The sequence below is a fragment of the Emydura macquarii genome, unplaced genomic scaffold, assembly GCF_026122565.2.
Source record: "Emydura macquarii macquarii isolate MOO-44397 ecotype Brisbane River unplaced genomic scaffold, CSIRO-AGI_Emac_v2 contig_2897, whole genome shotgun sequence".
In the NCBI taxonomy this organism is placed as follows: domain Eukaryota; kingdom Metazoa; phylum Chordata; order Testudines; family Chelidae; genus Emydura; species Emydura macquarii.
Window position 1 is genome coordinate 19,801,245 of NW_027133034.1, and position 20,418 is coordinate 19,821,662.

The 20,418-nt window shown below is 41.1% G+C and overlaps 1 protein-coding gene across 5 annotated transcripts in view; it reads left to right on the forward strand.

The window, feature by feature from the left end:
* MARCHF3 (membrane associated ring-CH-type finger 3) overlaps window positions 1-20,387 on the forward strand; it is a 102,813-nt gene extending 82,426 nt beyond the window's left edge. For 4 of the 5 annotated variants that reach the window (XM_067568773.1, XM_067568771.1, XM_067568772.1 and 1 more), the window contains 2 exons: window positions 13,162-13,371; window positions 19,774-20,387. In XM_067568773.1, coding sequence (XP_067424874.1) covers window positions 13,162-13,371; window positions 19,774-19,932 — 369 coding nt within the window. In that variant the 3' untranslated portion in view covers window positions 19,933-20,387. Of the gene's footprint in view, window positions 1-13,161; window positions 13,372-13,984; window positions 15,756-19,773 lie in introns of those variants that run through there. The other variant, XM_067568775.1, reaches the window with a different exon arrangement.
* The last annotated feature ends 31 nt before the right edge of the window (window positions 20,388-20,418 follow it).

Genomic DNA, 20,418 nt, shown 5'->3' on the forward strand with positions numbered 1-20,418 from the left:
TTGCGCAGGGCCGCCCCTAGGAGGGTGCGGGGCCCGGGGCAAAGCACACTGGGTGTGCCCCTTGCCCGGCTTGAGTGGCATACCCTGTCTCCGGCACCCAGGGGCAAAGCCTGCATTTGGGCACCCCCCCCATGCACGGCAGGAGTGGTCCCCAACTCCCACAAGACAGCACTGCCCCCCAGCTGCCAGAGGGTGGGGGGGTCTGTACCTGCTGGGAGGGGGGAACATGCCGCTTATCTCCTCCTGTGCAGATGGCAGAGTTGGCTCTGGCCAGGCTCCGCAGTCCCTCCCCCCACACTTACCTGCCGCCCCTGCACTTACCCGCCACCCCTGCCCTCTGCACTTACCCACCGTGCAGCGCCTGGCTCTCCTGCTCCAGCCTGGCACCAGCTTGGACTGGGTGGCCTCACCTCCCAACCAGGGGATGGGGTCGCCCAACTGGCCCTTCACAAGAGGCAGCAGGGACAGGGGGTGCAGAAGGCCCAGCACCCCCCTGCAGGCTGGTGCTCGGAGGCCCCTCGGTAGGTGACTGCCTGGTCCGGTGTGCAGCCAGGAGGCGGGCTTCAGCCGACCAATCCTGTTGCATACCCCCTGCGGTACTCTGAAGTATCCCCAGGAGTACATGTATCCCCGGTTGAAAACCTCTGATCTATTTGCTGGAAAAACTACATAGGCCCAATTGGATGGGAGTGGGAAATCTTCTCCTGGGACTACCACCAATGATGCTTTGTATTGCACCAGTTTTAAACATGAGGACACAGCAGCTTCTTTAGTCTTTCTTGAGTTCAGCAAAGCAAAGATTTTCTGCTAGGTAGTACATGTTCAGAACTGAATACTAGAAGCTATAGTTTTGTCAGCTCCTTTTCTTTGGCCCAGTCCTATCCCCCGTTTTCTAGTGGCTTCTTTGAGCAACTGAACAAGATGCAGCCTCACAGTTTGAGAGATGCTGATTTTGGATGTTCCCAGTCTAACAATGACTAAACAGCAAAATCATCATAATTGGGCAATACTCGGTAAAGGTGACATTTTCCTTTAGTTTTACCAATGCACTTGGATCCTGAATCAAGCAACTTTTAGCCAGATGCAAAGAGCAACAAACATATCTGTTTGTGGTTTGAGATCCCTACCACTGTGAATTTGCCTCCTAAGCAACAAGATGAATGATTTTAAGATTGTGTAAAATAAACAGCTAGATTTTAGGGTCCAGCTTTGTCCTCACAGTGACTGCTCGTGAAGTTTTCTTTGTACAAATGGAGTATGACATTTTTCAGAGTTGTTGATGATGGAACAACTTGAAAGTGAAATCTAACCCTTCCAGAGCTGGGGGAGGCTAGCTGTTTGATCATTTCATGCTGAAGGGGACCTCTCTCTTTGACAAAAAGTAATTAAAAAAAAAAAAAAGCTGTCTTTTTGGTTTTTCAATTGAAGAACTGTGAACCAGCTGCAAGCAAATTTAAAAAAACAGTACACATTGGTGGTTACCATTTTTCTTTTAACTATGTAATGGTTACTTGCTCCTGAACTACCACCTCCCCAAAGTTTTTAATAGGGTGATCAACTGTGACATGAAGAAAAGGGCATAATGAATACACTGTTTTTGAAAATAGCTTAAATTCTCATTTAAGCGCAAACCACTTTCTTGGTGTAAGATTACAGTGAATTAAAGTTGGAAGGAGCAAAGTAATAAAAAGGGATAATATATGAAATTTGAGCGAGAGGACAAATCCAAGTAGAAAATATCACAAGCTATTTTTATTTCTATTCATATCTTTGAGTACAATAAGTTTAAAAGTATTTAACAATATATTACTTCTTGAAAACAGTGCACACACATATGCATGCATGATTGTTAAATCCCTCACACAATAAAAAAAGGCTGGAGGGCCTCAAAACATAGCTAAAGTGAAAACAAAGGGCCAGATTCTCTGGTCCTTCATTTTCTCTTGGTGCTGTTTCTGTATCTCCTGTTCCAGCTGCTTCCCTCACCCCGGCATACGGGGAAGGAAAGGGGCACGTCCAAGGCAGGTTGGGGAACAGGATTGAGCCAAGCTCCAACAAACCTGATTCTTCACTGCCATAAAGTTTCAACACGATGGTAACACCCGTGCTGAAGTGAGTGTCAGCTTTCTGCTTTTCTAAAATTTCTTCAAGGATTTAAGGATCAAGGAACTGAAACTAGCACCTCCACAATGTCCAAGCACAAGCTCAAATCTAGTGCGGGAAATCGAGCCAGAGGGATAAGTTTTTCTTTATGGAAAAATCAGTTATCTGTTACTGAACAAGAGCTAGGAGAAAGGAGTTCATTTCAGCGCATGGATGGTGTATCTATGTGAGATTAGCTCTTCCATTTATGAGAGACAGACTAATGCATTTTAAGGCCAGTAAGTATCATTATGCTCACCTTGTCTGACCTCCAGTATAACACAGGCCAGAGCATTTCACCCAGTAATTCCCAAATCAAGCCCATATTTTGTGTTTGACCTAGAGCCTATCTTTCAGAAAGAGATCCACTCTTGATTTAAAAGTCCCAAGTAATGGTGAATCCACCACATTTGTTGATCAGTGCCAAGTGTTCAAACACTGGTACAGAAATGCTTTAAACAATCACCTGCGAAGTAGCTGCACCAGTGCCCTGTACTTCCTCAGCCCTCTTTCTCCCTAGTGTAACCGAATGATTTTTCCATAAAGAAAAACTAATCTTCTTCATATTAGAAGAAATGTTAAACTTTAGTTTCTTAGAAAGGAACTGAGAAAAGGGCATGCTATTATGTCCTCCCTATTCATCCCTCTTCCTGTTTGAACACTGCCTCTTATCGTAAGCATGGAGGGAAAGTGGCTTAAACAAAAACAAAATGGAGATATTTAGTTTGTCTGAGCTGAAATTGTTACACCCGAAGAGCACTCAAGCTCTTAGTGCCATAGAGAAACTTGATTTACTGAAAGTGGCCTGGCTGCTCATTCAGACATATTGCTTTCCTGTGTACTTTATTATTCTAATACCAAAAGATTCTTCTGTGTTTTTAATGAGATGATCAGAACAGGCTATTGCCAATTGTTCAGTATTAGTAATTTTCATCTTTAAAAAAAAAAAAAAAAAAAAGAAAGAAACCAAGTATTCCCTCATTTGTCTAAAGATGGATTGGCATCAACTTTAAAAGCATTTTTTCCTTTCAGTGAAAAGCAAGAGCCATGCTGATCCTAATACCAGACATTTTCAGCATCTTTAAATTTGACACTCTAGTATTACTCTAGACACAGAAGAAATCCATTATGTGAACATTGAGGTGTGTGGATTGGATGTACTTTGTAACAAACTGGCGGGATCTCAAACAAATGCATTAGCTAATAAAACAACAGTAAAAGTAAATTTTCTTAGGCCTGGTCTACACTTACCTGGCGATTCGGCGGCTGTCGATGTGAGTTATGCAAGCTATGCCTCCAGGCATGCACACACTGCCTTTACTCTATGCACTCGGGTGCCTATCTACAGCCTAAGCCCCAGAGCGATTCACAAACTAGAGAAGATAGGTGTTTGGCCATCTAAGTCACATGTGGGAGCCTGATCTGGTAGGTGACCTCTGAGCACATTTACTGGATCAGGCCCCTCAGGCGAGTTCACGCAAAACAGCCAGGGCAGAAGACCCTCTCTTTAGCCTGTTGGTAGGGTACTCACCCAGGGACGTGGGCGATCCCTGCTTCAAGGCCTCATTACTCCTAAAGAAGAACAGAGATTGGCCACCTCTCAGATGAATGCCCTAGCCACATGGTTTCTTACTCAATAAGGGCATTAATGTATGTACTACCTCACCATTTCCTGCGCTAGCCTTGGTTCTCTTAGCTTGTTGAACAATACTGTTAGAGAGCCATCAGGTCAGCTGAAATGTGCCAAAAATTAAGAAATAAGGATTTGGGAAATGGAAATGTTCACATCATGTTTTGATCTTCTTTTTGGATCAAAAAGGCGTGATATTTTTCATGGTGAGAGAGATTCGATTGCCTCATTTCTTTTTTCTTTAACAGACTGATAAGAATTCTGCTTGATAAGAATTGTATGAACAATTTAAAAGGAATTTGTTCCCTGCAGGCTGTGGAGGTTTTAGCTAAATTGAAACTGAGGCCTTTTTTCACACATTTCAGTTTTAAAAATTAATGAGGTATACAATAAGTTACATGATGGGTAAGTATTTTGAAGGTGCTTTTGTTTTATCATATAGAAAACTCTGAAGACCTAGCATATTATATGTGCTGCTATACAGCAGCACTGCAGAGTTCATCTTGCTACACTGAAACCTCTTTGTACCTTTTTAAATTACAGCTCACTAGACAAGCACACTATGACTGTGCCCTTTTATCTGTTGCTCTGTAGAACATCCAGGACTTAGTATAACACCTTCAGAAACTTAAATCAAACCAATGTAAGCTTTGCCTCTTATTCTTGGAAGTCAGTAACACCAGTAGTTTCATGTATTTTTCTCCTGCCTAATCAATACTGTATTTTCATCAGCACAAGAGACAGCTAATAATTCAAGTGAACACCATGGGCACAGACATCTGTTTAAAAAACTAGTATTCCCTGCACCAAACTATTATAGAGTTATGATAGTAAAGTCTTAGAAGCGAGGCTGAGATTAGAAAATAATACAGGAAGCCACCTCAAACAGATTAACTATATTTAAGAAGAAGTATAGTGCATCAAGATTCTGCTCAATCAGTCAGACTCCAGCCATGTTACACTGAGGATATGCAACTTCTTGTCCTCTTGTGTCTCTTTAATATCTACCACTGCTGCTGCAGTGGATAAAATACTGAAAATGCGTCCAAATACAGTAGGAGGGTGCAAGGAAAGCAGACACATAAATGCATAAACATGGGGAAATGGGAATCTGGGGTAGCATTGCCTTTAAAGCTCTGGAAAAAACACTAGACAAAGCATGTCATCTTAACATCAGAAATCTGGATAATAGTGTTTTCTGATTTACAGTTCTATTTGCAGTGTTCCCTCTTGAATTTAAATTTATACTGCACTATTTAGAAGTTATTGCCATATTTTTATGTCCAATTGAAATAGCACTTTAGATATCTATTAATTGGTTCATTTAAAAAAAAAGAAATATAAGTAAACAGTGTGTAATAGTAATATTGGATAGATATGAACGTCTCATTCTCTGCCAGCCCATCGTTAGCAATGGAGCTTGTGACAGGAAAAAACTAACTCTGGCATGAAAGGATTAAGATGAGTTCGCATTATAATTAAAAACTTTTAGAAGCCTTGTGTTGAAATCTGAACTGACTTTCTGTGCAGGGCTTTGAGCCTTGCTCTCTCTTTATCCCTTGGAGTTTTTTCTGGGCATTTCATCTCTCTGCTGCTCAGTGAAGCAAAAGGTTAGTTATTCAGTTACGAGAACAGAGGAACACTAGGAGTTGTTTAACACAGTTAGCAAAAGGACCACTCTCAAGGCCAGAAGAAAAATGTTTCAGATGCATAGTCAACAACAAGCAGCATTCCATTCATTCTGAGAAGTCAGAGAACCTGTAGCTGGCAATCCAGCACATTAGAACAAGAGAGCACATAACGTCATTACATGGTTCTAAAGGGAATAAAGGATGTGCTGCAAGGTTATTTGAACTCATTTCAGAGAAGAAAAGGGAGCACAGGAAGAACTGGCAAGAGAAAAAATTATCATGGACAACTAATATAAATAGCTTGGAACACAGATTGACTCAGTGTGCTAAGGAGCAAAAAGGGGTACAGCTAACTCTAATTAACCTGTGTTAAGAAACTGCTCAGTAATAAGACACTAGGACTGAAGTCCTGGCCCCACTCAATGGAAATTTTGCATTTGATTTCAGTAGGACCAGGATTCCACCCCAGGGACCTGATTCTTGAATCCACCCAGGCAGCGTAAAGCAGCTGTAAACCTGGTCCAATAACTTGCCAATAACTTCTAAAACCTGGTGCTTTGGACACTTCAGAATTCTCCTGGAATAAAAAGAATGAGTGGTACAGTGCCATTTTAGTGGCTTTATGTCACTCTCTCTCACATCAGACTTCTCTGCCATAGAGAGTGAGCAGAGGAAAAGGGTATGACGGGGGTGATTTTATGTCCCAGTCATCCCAAGCTGTGGGAAGCTTCGGGCCAAGGACAGCCAAGCATATTTTCGGGCAGCCTTGCAATTAGTCTTAAATTAATGTGCATGTTTAATTTATAAGGAGTTTTGTATAGGGAAATGTAAGTGAGAAATTCTCACAGCTAAACAGACAGCTTTCATTTACTGTTAAGATAAACACACACTTCTGGGTGCTAACTTTTTTTTTTTTTTAAATGTATTTGTATTTCCAGGCTGTATCTATACAATTTACTAGTCACTCTCAATGAGGACAGGTAAGAGGCTCAAGCAACTTGGAACAACAGACAAAATAACTCTCATATTAGTTACAGAGGTCTGTTGATATTGAATTTTTTTCTTCTGACTTTCCTCAATCCCTTTATGGAAACCTGGGTGGGGGGAGTGCTCAGAATACTTACCATGGGACATACTTAAATGGGACCCTTAAGGCTACAGCTGCTTAGCTCTTTAAATTTGGGAGATACAACTACAGAAAAGGATGCTGGGAAATATTCCTTTAAGAAAGAACTCTCAGTGGGGAGCTTACTCCCAACCAGCCAATCAAAGAGGAAGAAGCTCCTGTGTAAGGGATTGAATGCCTTTCTTTAAAGGTTAGGATTTGGGCTGAAGATATTGTGGGTTTTCAAAGGCACAACTCATGTTTGAAATAGTTATGTTAATGTGTTTTCTCTTGATTCTACAATGAAAACCTAGATTGCAAATGGGACACAACAATTGTCCAAAACAATGTTTGCTACCACTATCACATGGCGCAAGATGTTTCCTTTTGCTAGGGGAAAACAAAAGTACTGAAAGTGACAGTTGTATTGCCTCTGCTTGCTGTGAGGTTTGCCCAACTTCTACCCAACCATCCCCACTAGTTTCTACAGATCTGAGTTTACAGATCAACACTTGCATAACATGGGGTTCATCTGTTAGGTGGCTCCATACACAGATGTGAAGCTAGATGCATCCCGTTTAGTCTGTCACGTTCTGAATTTGAAACAGAAAACATGATTGTGCTTACTTTTGTCTTAGTAACTGGGGCAATAGCAGTATCCGAACTGTATTTTTGCATGTGCCAAAAGACAGCGGTTCCAATAAGTAATCAAAGGGTTTTTCTGCCATATACAGTTTGAAATATTTTATTTACTACAAATGTCACCTCAAATCTGAACTAAGAGTGGAGAATAGGAAGGCTTCTTATAGCAACATATTAGGGGTGACAATATTGCTTTCTTGGGGCTGTAAGAAGCTTCATAGATTTTAAACAGCTGTTGTTTTCCCTATCAGATAATTAGAATGCTTCTAAACACTTAAATGTTATAACCCAGAACTAGGATATAGAACACACCTGATATTTATAGTATTGCATGTTGGCAGAGTGAGTGCCATGTCAGCTTTTAAGCTGTGCTACAACACTAATACCTTGTGGCATTGCAGCTGCAGAGCCTACTGCACATAACACACCTGCCTAGTCACGTACATATAATCATAGGGTCTGCTGCCACTGAAATCCATCATAAAACTTCCATTGCAATAGGAGCAGGCTCTGCAGCTGACCAAGGTGCTTCAACCTGCTCCCTTGGTAGGCTGGAGAACTTCTCAGTTGCTCTTACTGTAAAGAGCATTTCTTCTAGCACAAACCTTTCAAGCCATTGCTCCATCTATCTACTGAGTCCATAAATAATTCTCTTCCTTCATCAGTATTGTTACTGTGACAGTATATGATAGACTATGATCATGGTCCTTCTAAATAGTTTCTAAATTCTATACATTTAGTTCCCCCCAATGTCTCTTAATGCAGTATTCCTGTGAACTGATACTTGTATCAATTTTGTTACCATTCTTTGTGTTTTTCCTCTCTGGTGTACTTCCAAACAGGCCTATTATTCCAGGTGCATACACACTAGGGCAATGTAGAGCAATACTGCTAGCTCTGCATTTTATCCCTTTATGTATGTCAAAAGAAAAGTGACTTTATTTCAAAACCAAGTTAAGGTCATTAAGGTCCAGATCCTGCAATGAGCTCCGCACAGGCACAATGGGCTGCCCATGTGACACTCATAGCAGAACTGGAGCTGGGCAGTGTAGTTAGTTAGTTGTCATTTACAAGTCTCAGGCTCTAAAAGAAATGAAACAGAGAGTAAAGGACATCAGATCTTACAATGCCCATGTAATAAACAAACATTCTTCTCAATTGTGAAGAAATGCAAATTGTTTGATTCCTCTTGAGACTAATAGCCCTGGTTTGTTCACAGTTCAACAATGAAAATATGCTCTATCGCTTTTGTTATTTTCTCCATCAGCTTCATCTTCAAAGAATCTTGTCCAGTTTTCAAATAAAAAGCTGTTTCATAAATATTTTATTCTCCTTCCCTTAAAACTGCCACCTCCCTGAGTCAATGTCAAAATTTACCTATGTGTCGTTTTTTTGTGCTGTATTGTAATTTAGCTGGACAGATAGGCACAAAGAAACTGACACTTTGCAAATATTTCCAAAAGGAGACATTTTTAGTGACCACATTGTCTAGTAACCCCACAGTGGTCTTACTCAACATACTCCAGATACTCAGAAAACATTCTCATTGTGAATGAGACAAACCTAACAATATGAAAGCATGAGGGTTTTTTTAAGGGGGATGGGGAATTGGGGTCTATCACTTAAAAGAAGGCTGAAGCACAGCCTTATAATTGCAGCATAACTGCAAACTTAACTCTGAAGAGGTTATTGCTTTGCCATAATAAAAATGCATACAGCAGCAGACAGAGCCTGGAAACCCTTCCCTTCTAGCACTTGCAGCACAGGCCTCTATCAATCAGTCAGGGGAAAGGAAGGTGTTTGTTAGTTGTCACCTACACATTTTCTAAAGTGAACCAAACCCACTGAGAGTAACAAGTTCACAGATCTATGTAGGGTCAATCCTTACATCAAAGGCAAAACCAGCTCATTCACCTCAACAAAAGCAGGTAGGAACCACAACAAAAATTGTTAATAACTTTGTCTGATTGCAGTCTGTTTTCTATACGGACAGCTGGTGTCTGAGCTTTCAAGGAGCATGAACTGTTTGGAAAATTTGCTGCTTTTTAGTTGAAGAGAAACAAGCATCAGGAAAGGAAGTCAAAATTTCACATCAGGGTAACTATTTAAGCACCTGTAACTCAAAAACAGCTTGGTGGAGTTTCCTCAAAGTCTGCAGAATCTTCTTTGCCTCCAAAGTAAGTCTGGAAATTTTCAGGCCAAACCACTTTTCCAAGCCAAAATTATAGGGGAACCAGAATAGAGCTTTATAATAGAAGCTGGCTACAACCTTAGGCCCTGATCCTGAAAACAGTTAGGCATGTGCTTAACTTCAGACACAAGTCATCCCATTGAAGTTAAGCATCTTTGTTAATGTTTGGCCAGTCAGGGCCTTAACTCTGGAAAGGCTTCTACCAATCATTTTTCTACTGGAAGCTGGTATTTATTTAGTTTGCTATTGGCCTCCCCCCCCCCCAAAAGTTTACCTAAGATGCTGCTTCCAGATCTGTCCCCAGTTTTTGCTTATTTCCTTTTCCGAAGAGTAGGACGTCACATTCATGACACATAGGTCAGCCCAATCTTACATTTCAGGAATGCAGCTCTTCATTTTGTGATATTTTGTCAGTCTCAGACATGATGAAGTAAATCAATTAAAAGGAAACTTTACCCATTTGCTCATCCCAGGAGTCAGAAGTTCCAAATTATTTGATGATGCCAAATCATTTCTCAGTATATTCATGTTGGAGGGGGATCTTTGGAAATTTCAAGGTGCTGGCTCTGTGTGTGCAGTTTTCCTTGTAAAGGCCAGGGATGGCTTTGGAACAAAATTTATACTGCTCAGAGAGATATCTCATTGTAATCTATTAATTGGCTTATAGACCTAAAGCCCTCAGGGAGTGTCATAATCCACATTTAATTTCTCAGTGCTGGAGTTTGTATTTGGATCTTTAATTTACTTGAAATATGTGTGGAGTCACATGAAGCCAGTTGAGTCTCTGTTAACTGAGCATCTTTGAAGAAGGCCAAGAGTTCGGCTTGATCTACCTAAGGTAGATGACAACTTAAAATTCAACTCTGCTTTGAAAAGTAACTTGGAAAAGTAACTATGGAAAAATGACGCATTTTTACACAACAGATCTTCAGGTGTTCCATCAGTCAGTATGCCTACTAATCGGATATAAATGTTTACTATGGTTTGCTCCTGTTGGCACTGTGGTGCCATCAGAGATAAGAGAGAGTGGGTTGGATTCTGATCCTTCTTGTTCATCAACATAATTGATTACTAAGTTCCAAACAATTACATCTGTGCTGCGTAAGGCCATGAGCTTCTACATGTGTAACTTAGGGCATAAGACCATGGGTGCTGCAATAGCACTTTAGAGTGGTGGTCTATATAATCCAGTTCTATCTCTGTGAGTGGCCAGTACCAGATGTTTTATAGGAAGGTGCAAGAAAACCTGAAGTGGGCAATTATTAAACAACCTTCCCATGTGGAAATGTCTTCCTAAACCTTGTCAGTTAGAAGGGATCTAAAGCCTCGTGCTTTAAGTCATATGCCAACCACTAACAAAGAAAAAATCTGTATCTTCTTTACTATAACAGAGGATATTCTGATTTTCCATGTAAATGTCATATTTTTTTTCTGCATCCTACTAGCCTGTTGGACTCATAACTATTTTGTGGTACTGAGTTCCAGAGGTTATGATGTGTTGTATGAAAACAATCTTTTCCTCTATCTTTCTTAAAATTTAATGTATGTATTATTTTCCTTAGATATCCCCTTGTTCTTGTATAAGAAAGGGTAAATGGGAGCACCCAATTTATCTTCTCTCAACATTCATTATTTTCTGTACTTCTACCTTATGCTCTCTGACTTGTTTCCTTTCTACACAATTCCAGCATTCTTCATCTCTTTATATGAAAGTATCTGATCATTTTTGTTGCACATCTCTGGAGCTCTTCTATATCTTTTTTGGTAGGGTGACCAGAATTGAGAACTGTACTCCAATGAAGACTTGATTTATTAAACTGCACTGAGATACATTTCAAATGATTCCTTCCAGTGTGTACTGCTGTGCATTTGTCAACATTGCATTTCATTTGCTGTCACTTATTCCTGATTTATGTCGTCTCTAGGCTGGTTCTATTTAAGTTCTTTACCTCTCCCCCCATGACTACCTAGTTAATAGCCTATTGGGAAGAACTTTAATAAAGGCTTTTTGAAAGTCAGTATTATTATATCAGCTGCTGGTTCTTTTTTTGGTGACAAATTCTAGAATTAGAGGTGCATGTTTTCCCTTTATGGAGGCCATCCTGGTTTGGTCTTCTCATATCCATCTAAGAGTTTTATAATTCTGTGGTAAGTATCAGACTGTCCTTTGGCCTGGTGAACCTTTGTTACCAGGATAAGATGTACAAGAAGGGAAAAAAAGTTTTTCTCATAGCCTAGATTAAATTTGTAACATTGCCACTGAGAAAAAACTTTTTTTTCTTGTGACCAGAGCACAGTTGTTATGGATAATAATGGGAAACAAACAGGGATCCCCCCATTGTTACTTTTCAGATTGGAACCCACACTCTGAAGTCAGTTTCCAGACACAACTGATACTTGTTTCTTGTGGCAGCTGTTATCTAATGTTGGATTGCACATTGTGCAGAGACTGGGTTGTGAGCTCCATTCCTGAATTTGCACTGACTGATCCTGCTGCCTTAGGCGAGTCATTTAATTTCTCTGTGACGTAGCTTCTGCATCTGTAAAGTGGGGATAGTAATGCATGCCCACTTGGAGATATACAGATAAACACTATATAAGTGTGAATATTTCTTTGAGCTAATATTTTGGTTAAAACATGACCATTTCCGTGGATTCATTCCCTTTTCAAGGGTGGGAATATCTACCAACCTTAATTTATTGTAGAAACCATCAAAACTTATTGAATCTTTTAAAAAAAAGACAAATTGAGCACTGCAGCGCCGATCTGGCAGTAGCATCTGGCATTACATCTCAGTCTTTCACAGCACACTAGCACCTCTATACCTCAGGATCAAATAATCCACTCAGCACTTTGCTGGAATCGTTGTGTGGGTTTCAATTTCATGAAAGGATTTGCTGGCTTGACTTTTTAGCTGTAAAGTAGGTTGACAGTGCACGTTTCCCCAAAAAAACAAACAAAAAAAAACAACCCCACATTCTAAACAGAAGCATATTTAGGAAGAAGCGTGTGCTATTTTGGGAGGAAAATGTGCAGTGACTGAAATTCATGCAGCCAATACAGTGAAATGCATTTGCAGTTTTGGGTCCATATTTCAGAACCAACTTTTGAAATATATTTTATCAAAGCATTTGCACTATAAGACCCACTTCTAACATAGCCCCTGGAGCATCCTTGTTAAATTAATTGCCCTGTCCACATTCTCATCCAGTACAGTTTCATTCAATCTTTGCTATTTGTCCCACTGAACCAGCTGGTTCAGACAAGACGGAGCCATATAGCTGGGTGTTATTAACATATGGGGGCAAAAAACCTAACTGGCTTCAAGACTGAATTTGATAAGTTTATGGAAGGGATGTTTTGATGGGGCTGTCTACTATGGCATGTAGCCTATCTGTGACGCTAGCAGCAAATATCTCCAACAGCCACTGATGGGATACTAGATAGTGAGGGTGCTGAGTTACTACTCAAATTCTTCCTCAGGTGTCTGGCTGGTGGGTCTTGCCCACCTACGTACTAACTGATCACTATATTTGGGGTCAGGCAGGAATGTTGCCCCAGTCAAATTGGCAGAGACCTTGGGGAGTTTTCTCCTTCCTCTGCAGCATGGGGCATGTGTCACTTGCAGGTTTAAATTAGTGTAAATGGTGGATTCGCTGTAACTTGAAGTCTTTAAATCCTGATTTGAGGACTTCAGTAACTCAGCCAGAGGTTAGGGGCCTTTCCTTCTGGAGAGGACCTAAGTTGAAAGACAGCAACTGGTTTCAGCTAAAACACTCCTTTTACTGACACTTGTTTTGTTTCAATTCCCTTCTGCAGTGGCTAAAAAACCCAGGCCCACAGCATGAGAAACGGACTCTGTTTGGAGACATGGTGTGCTTCTTGTTTATAACTCCATTAGCAACCATCTCTGGCTGGTTGTGTCTGCGGGGAGCAGTGGACCATCTGCACTTTAGTAGTAGGCTAGAAGCTGTTGGCCTCATTGCACTCACTGTCGCACTCTTCACTATTTACCTCTTTTGGACACTAGTAAGTACTGTTTATTTAACTATCATGTAGTAGGGAGGGGATGACTGAGGCGTGGTCTACACTTAAAATTTAGGTTGACATAGCTAAATCGGTTAGGAACGTGAAAAATCCACTCCCCCTAGGGCCTTAGCTAAAACCACCTATGCCTAGGTGTAGATGCTGCTAAGTCAACAAAAGAATGCTTCCAGCAGCCTAGTTACTGCTACTCAGAGAGGTGGTGTTCCTACAGCGATGGAAAAACCTTTTCCATTGCTATAGGCTACATCTATCCTATGGGGTTATGCCAGGATAGCTACAGCACTGTAGCTATATTATGATGGTCTCTTTAGCAGAGATATGGACCTAATGTTTCGATCCCCTGAATATCACATCTCCTTATGGAAAAACTCTGCAGAATTTAATGGAAAATGATTGCCTTTCTGTAGAGCTTTTGAACCATCCTCTAAAATGTAAGAGAGAAGTACATCACTGTTACAGAATTCTATAGGTGGATAGAAAACCTCGATCTAAGTTTGTCATTTTCTATGACATACTATAGGTTTTTTAAGAGTAATGTCTGAAGGGGACCCATGGGTTTTATCCTAATTAAATTGTACAGAACTCTTCCTTAAAGGTACTTTGCCTTTGGTAATTACTGACTCTGAACACCCCAGGACATGGCAGGAGGGAACCAGCAAGGCAGAAAGGAGAAACATGCAAGACAGCTGTCATAGGCGTGAACTGCCATTGATGCCATGGGATACATGCATACTTAAAATGGCTGCCAGATGGCAATGGCATAAGCATTGTCTTCTAATTTGATTTCTGACTGTTATGAGTGCTGATACTTTTCAAAGTGCTGAGTTTGTGCACAAATTTAATTTTAGTAGAATATTTTTCACATCCCTCTACTTGAGGCCCCATCGATTCTGTCATGGAATCCACACCTCACTGCAGGACTGGGCTCCAGAATGTAAGCATTCATTATTTTAAAAAATAGCCCCCTTTTGAGCCTTTGCGGTTAGGATGATACCCTTACATTCTGTTCCAATTGGGTTCAGCTCTGCTGGTGAGTGGCTGCATCAATATAGTCGCCCCCGGGCAATGCACCCACACACGGGATTTGGACCAACGTAGCTACACCAGTTCCAAAAATCCCCAGGGTAGTAGGCAAGCCCTCAGGCAATACAGTGTTGAGTCACTGATGCTGCAGGCAGCCTGAAGCAAGCAGCTAGCTCTGGAGAAGGTGTGAACTGCTTCATTCATCCCCTTTGTGGTGTTGGCTGTAGCATCCCATGTTGCCAACACTGTTGGGGGCTCTCCCAAGAAAACACATGCAGCTCAGAAATTTTGCCCAAGCTGTCTGCAGTTGCTCCTTTCTGGGGCTAGAGGCTTCAGTGCTGCAGTGTCAGGGCACCTGTGTGTGCACTATGCTATGCAGGGCTAGGTCACCCCTCCTCTGAGCTCAGGAGCAACTGCCCCCTTCTCCACCAGCACCAGACAGGGAGGGGAGTTAATGGAGGTAGGAGCACAGGGCAGCTCCTGCAACTTAAAAACTTAAGCAGCTCTTGGAGTCTGCCAGGAGAGTGGGGGCTACAGGAGCCTGCCACTGAGGACCCAAGGAACAGGGAGATAGGTGGGAAGGGAGCCAGGGCTTAGAGCATGTGGACATTGTGTATGCACTAAAAGTTGAATTTCCAACATACATTCTCTCACTCATTCCAATTCACCCACCCACTCTCACTCATGCAGAATAGGCAGGGACAGTTAAAACCCAGGAGCTAGAAAGAACATGAATTATTTTCTTTAAAACATGATTTTTCAAGCCGCTTTTTATTTTTTTGGTTCTGGCTCAAGATTTTTGCACTCTTGTGGCTGGGACTATTGCTGAAGAGACTCTAATCCTACCCCTGCCTACAGAGATACTCCAAGGGCTTTATATAGAGTAGGAAAAAGTGGGTGTTAGAAAACACAACTAACATGTTGGAGAGAGAGAAGGGTTAACTGTGATCAGGAACCCCAGTTTTAAAGTGTAAAACAGTGCAAAAGTTAAAAAGGAGCAGTTATGAGAAAACTTGTTAGCCAAGTGATGTTGAAACATTTTTTTTTCAACTATAACTTATTTTTCCTAGAGTATAACTAGAGTAACTTTCACAAGAGGCTGAAATGGCCCCAAGGATTGAGGAGGAGAGTAGAAAGAAACCCTCTTTCCCCCACTGCACCAAGGAGATAGCCCTCAGTGCTGTACCTTGCCCCCACTCACCCAATGAAAAGGGAAGAGGTAGCACCATTTTCCTTTGGCAAGTGTAGATTAATTCTTCAGTTTGTAAATGCACTAGGCTAGAAACACACTAAGAAAGGTGGCAGAGTGTTTTTGTTTGATGCTACCCCTCAGAGCTTGTGGATTTCAAATGATCACTGTACTGTACATCCAGCTCACAGTGGAAGACCAATTACTGCCTGATTTTTCTTAATTTTATGTTCAGAAATACCACTAGGATTTGGAACTATGCAAAAATAGTTTAGCTGAATAGTTAGATTTAATTATTCATGGTGTGTGGACTCTTATGTCACTGCCAATTATACCTACTGCAACAATTAACTGCAGCTACTAAATTATTTGGCTGGGGCATTCTTACCACTACCTATAACATTAAAAATCACTTCTATTCATTTTTTTAAGAGGTTTCTCCTTTTGGAGTATGGTAAGAGAAGCGTCTATGGTACGTGTCTTTCTTATGGTGATGAGCTGATATCAATACCTAGCTACATCAGTTTAACTGAAATACATCATCCTCATAGGCCAGGGGCCCCCTCGTTGTGTTTTCTACCATATGAGGAAAATCTATATCCATTCCTACTGTATTACTCAGGGCAGCAGGAGGTGGATGTGATAAGGAAGCACTGTGCTGTTTGGGAAGAGCAGGAAATGTCTCAGCCTGCAGAACAGCAATTGCTACTGTGTAGGAGGAAGCAAGTTGCAGGGATCTTGGTGCAGGATTGCTGCACAGTGAGAGTTTTAGCACAGCACTTAGATGCCTCAGTTTCTCCATGTACAATACAGTTTATCACTTCTGTATCCGACAAAGGTGGTAAGGCTTAAGCCTTACAGAGATTTGTAAAGTGACTTGATATGCTTAGGTGAAAGGCAATGGCTACATGCAAAGCATTTTAGAATACTTTGTCAGCAGCACAGTAATTTCCTGCAGAACAGCCACTATTTTCCCAGTGCTTAGGACTTCAGGTGCCTAACTTAAAGCACCTTAAAAGGGCTTGACTTTCAGATGGTGCTGGCTACTCAACTTCTGAAAATCAGGCCCAGCCCCCCTGGGTGAAGCTGGGCACCCAAATATCACTTCTGAGACATTATGGCCGTTATCTTTCTCACTATAGAACACCTTGCACCTCCATATTGCAAATTTGTGTTAACAAAACAAAAAGATCCACCAGCAGGCCCCTTCTAATCTAAAGGATGGGGAACACAGGGGGACCTGCACTGCACTGTTAAGAGGCAGGGAGGGAATAGTCTCATCAGTGCAGGATGAATATGTATAGTATATGTGTAGCAAGTGTGATGCTCCTTGAGATCTTGGGGGGGGGAAATGTAATTTTATTTCCAGCGAATCTTATTTTCTCTATAATCCAAATGTGGTATAGGGGTTATTCACACACACACTCAATGAACCAAGAGCTTAATGGGCTGACAATAGGAGACACTGTTTTTGATACAGAGGCTCTAAGTTAGGGATAGGGTAAAATACCTTCCTTGCAACTATAACAGGGGAAGTGGCCCAGAAAAACTGTTGCTTTTCTTCTGAATTCAGTCATGATCTCTAACACATACACAAAAATGCCTGTGTTCTTGAATAGGAAGAACTGCATCGTGGGTCTGGGAAGCTTTCTATTTAAACCAAGAATTTAGGGCCAAATTCTGCTTTGACTTACAGTGCTCCGGCCTCCTGGTGTAATCAAAGCATTATTTTAATTCTCCAGTGTGCAAAATAATGTAATTGCTTTTTAAAAATAGTAAAACAAAAGCCTGTCTGAATGAGTTCACAAGGCTTGTAAATGAGGTTTGATGGATTCTTCCTCACCTTTACTATCCTAGTCCAAAGACAAAGAAAGAAGCTTACTGTGCCAGTGACTGATGTAAAAAAACATACATTTTATGTAGCATCTCAAGAGTTTCATGTCTAGTAAAATGGCTTATCTGAAAAATGCAATGGTAATCAGCCCTTACTGTTGCTGAAATTCACTAGCTAACCACTTCAAAACAGCCCTAAAGCAAGAACCCATTGTAAACAAGCTGTCAAGTTTAACTAGGATATCCTGTGAAAATGTCTTAAACAAACAGTTCTAGCCTGGTTTAACAATACAGCTTATTCTGAAAGGACTTGCTCAGTGCTGATGGGGAGAATGAGCACGAAGAGCCAGTTTATCTAGAGTTGTTCTTGTATTTTCTTTCCAGAATTTATTCCCATTCATTTCAGCAAAAGTTCTCCACTTCATTCCAATGCGACTTCTCCTGCTGCTATACAGTCGTCCCTTTAGAGACCTCGTGCATATTTGTGTGTACAATGAAAATGCAGATGGAGGCTATGGCTCTACTGCCAAGGTGTGTTTTTACACCACGTAGCTAACAGTGCAAAATCCTAGTCTAGAGAAGTTAGACAGAGTAGCTAGGTGAGATAAACACTACATATGCCTAGTCTCCACTAGGATTTTTGTATTGAGATAGCTAACTTGAGCTGGCTCTGAAGGAGACATTTATAGGCATTTGCATCATCACTTATATTCCTCAAATTCTCCTGGCAATCAACCCTGGGCTGCTTACTTGCAGCTCCTAGACGAAGGATGTGAGTAGCTTCCTTTGATAGTTAGACAGCTCACAGCTGAATGTATTACAAGCTCTGTGAGAACAAAATGAGCACTACCTTCCTGCTGCCCCTCACCCCAGAACAAGTGTGTCCCCTCCAGCCAGTGTCATTTGACTCCATATCTCCTGAAGAGCAATGACCTACAGCAGTGGCACAGGTGCATAAACAATGCCAAATGACAAGCTGTCATCAGTGCATAGGCGGTTCCCACCCAGGGCTCAAAAACACTGTATTATTGTCATGTATCAATACACTTCACAAGTAAAGAGCCTGATACACATTTAACACCTTTATATTCATTTAGCACTTAAGCCTATAGTAATTGTGTGCACAAAAATTCTCACCTGCTCCCTTCCTTGTCCTTTCAGGAACTCAATCCTCTACCCATGCTTTCCCCTCTCTGCCCCTTCAGTCTTGTTACTCCCCATCAGCTGCCCTGCTCCCACATATTCCTCTTTCCCCATAGTCTCATTCTTTGTACCTTGTTCCCCTATTTACTGTGTCTCAAGCCTAGGCCACACCTAGTGAATAAGCATGGTCATCTGCACTGACAGTCTGGTTTCAAACTCATCCAAAATATTGGGTACTAGTGCCGATCTTTACGAGAAGCAACTCCACTTGCACTTACAAAGGGTGAAGGGAAATGTTGGCCATCTCACCTGAAGACAGCCTAGCTTCAATTCCACTGAAAACAAAGGTAGTCAGTTTTAGTACACGTAGAAGTCATAAGCAAGCACCAGCTTTTTTGGAGATCATGAACAACTTTAAAAAAACCCAAAATCAAACATCCCTACATTGAAATACTCATGCTATCATGGTGACAACTGGCAATTCTGCAATATGGCATACAGCTACTGTATCTTCTGTGCAGTCTTGTTTGACACACACTGATGGAAAGAGAGGCAAGAGCATCCTAGCCATTATTTATGTACGTGATATCCTGTGATCTTCATCTTCACAATGAAATTACTATCAGCGTCTCAAGCATTAAACTAGATGTTAAGATTCATTTGTTTCTAAGTTATAATTTTAACCCTTAGGGAAGTGGCTTATTTGCAGATGGGGAACTGGTTTAGTTTGTAAGACTGAGCATCCAGCTGTGGAGATAGGAATGGACTCTAGCATGGATTTTGTCCCAAGCTACTCCACTTCCCTGCTGAAAACTTGCGATGCATCTGTGCAAGAGTCGTCTCTAGCCTCAGATTGTCATCTGGCTACAGTTTCTGTTCAACCATTAGGTTGGCAATACATGACCACAGAGCTCAGGAAAGGATAGGTGAGGACAGTGAGGTATCTTGGGAGGATTAAAGTAGTACCAGGGATCTTGTTTTGTTGGGAGTGAGCAGACAGCAGCTCTTGGGAATGGCTGGGGGGGGGAGGGGGAGGAGACACGATGACTCAAAATAAACATACTAGCCTTCAGTATAATTCATTACTGAGAGAACACTCAGCCCATGTTAAAATGTTTGTTTTGTTTTTAATTTCTTTCATCCTAGGACACCATGTATTTTTAAATTTATAATCTCTTCTCTCAATCTTCCCCCAGGTGTCATTTAGGTACCACTGTAGATTATACAACGAATGGCGTCGGACCAATCAGAGGGTGATACTCCTAATTCCAAAATCTGTCCATGTTCCTTCTAACCAGCAGTCATTGCTGGGCCTGCATTCAGTCAAAAGGAACTCAAAGGAGACAATCGTTTGATTTTGGCAGTACTGCACTGGGGCCGTGCACTAAATATACTTAAACCCATGGGCTGTGATTCCATCCAGAACTCGCTACAGTGCTATTCTGATTTACAAACTCTTTGCAGAGGAAGGAATCACTGTTTTAATTCAGAACATGGATGCTGCAATCATATCTTTGCTAAGCTGCCTGCCAAACATGTTTGTTTAGCAGATACTGTATAGAATTCTACAAACATGTTGATACCCGCCTTGTCAATGATGCAAACCCTCCTTTTTTATTGTTTAAAAATATTAAACTATGATAATTAACAATGCAAAAAATGTAAAAAGTGCTTTCTTTGTTTCTACAGTATTATTTTTCTGGGTCCATGGATCGGAACCAATGCTGTATTTTTTTTACGTTCCTGATTCAAGAGGATGGCATTAGATGAAAATTGTGCTACATTTAATTTTATCTGAGGGGTGTTTTATACTAATTTTGGAGTATTAAAAATACATTTTT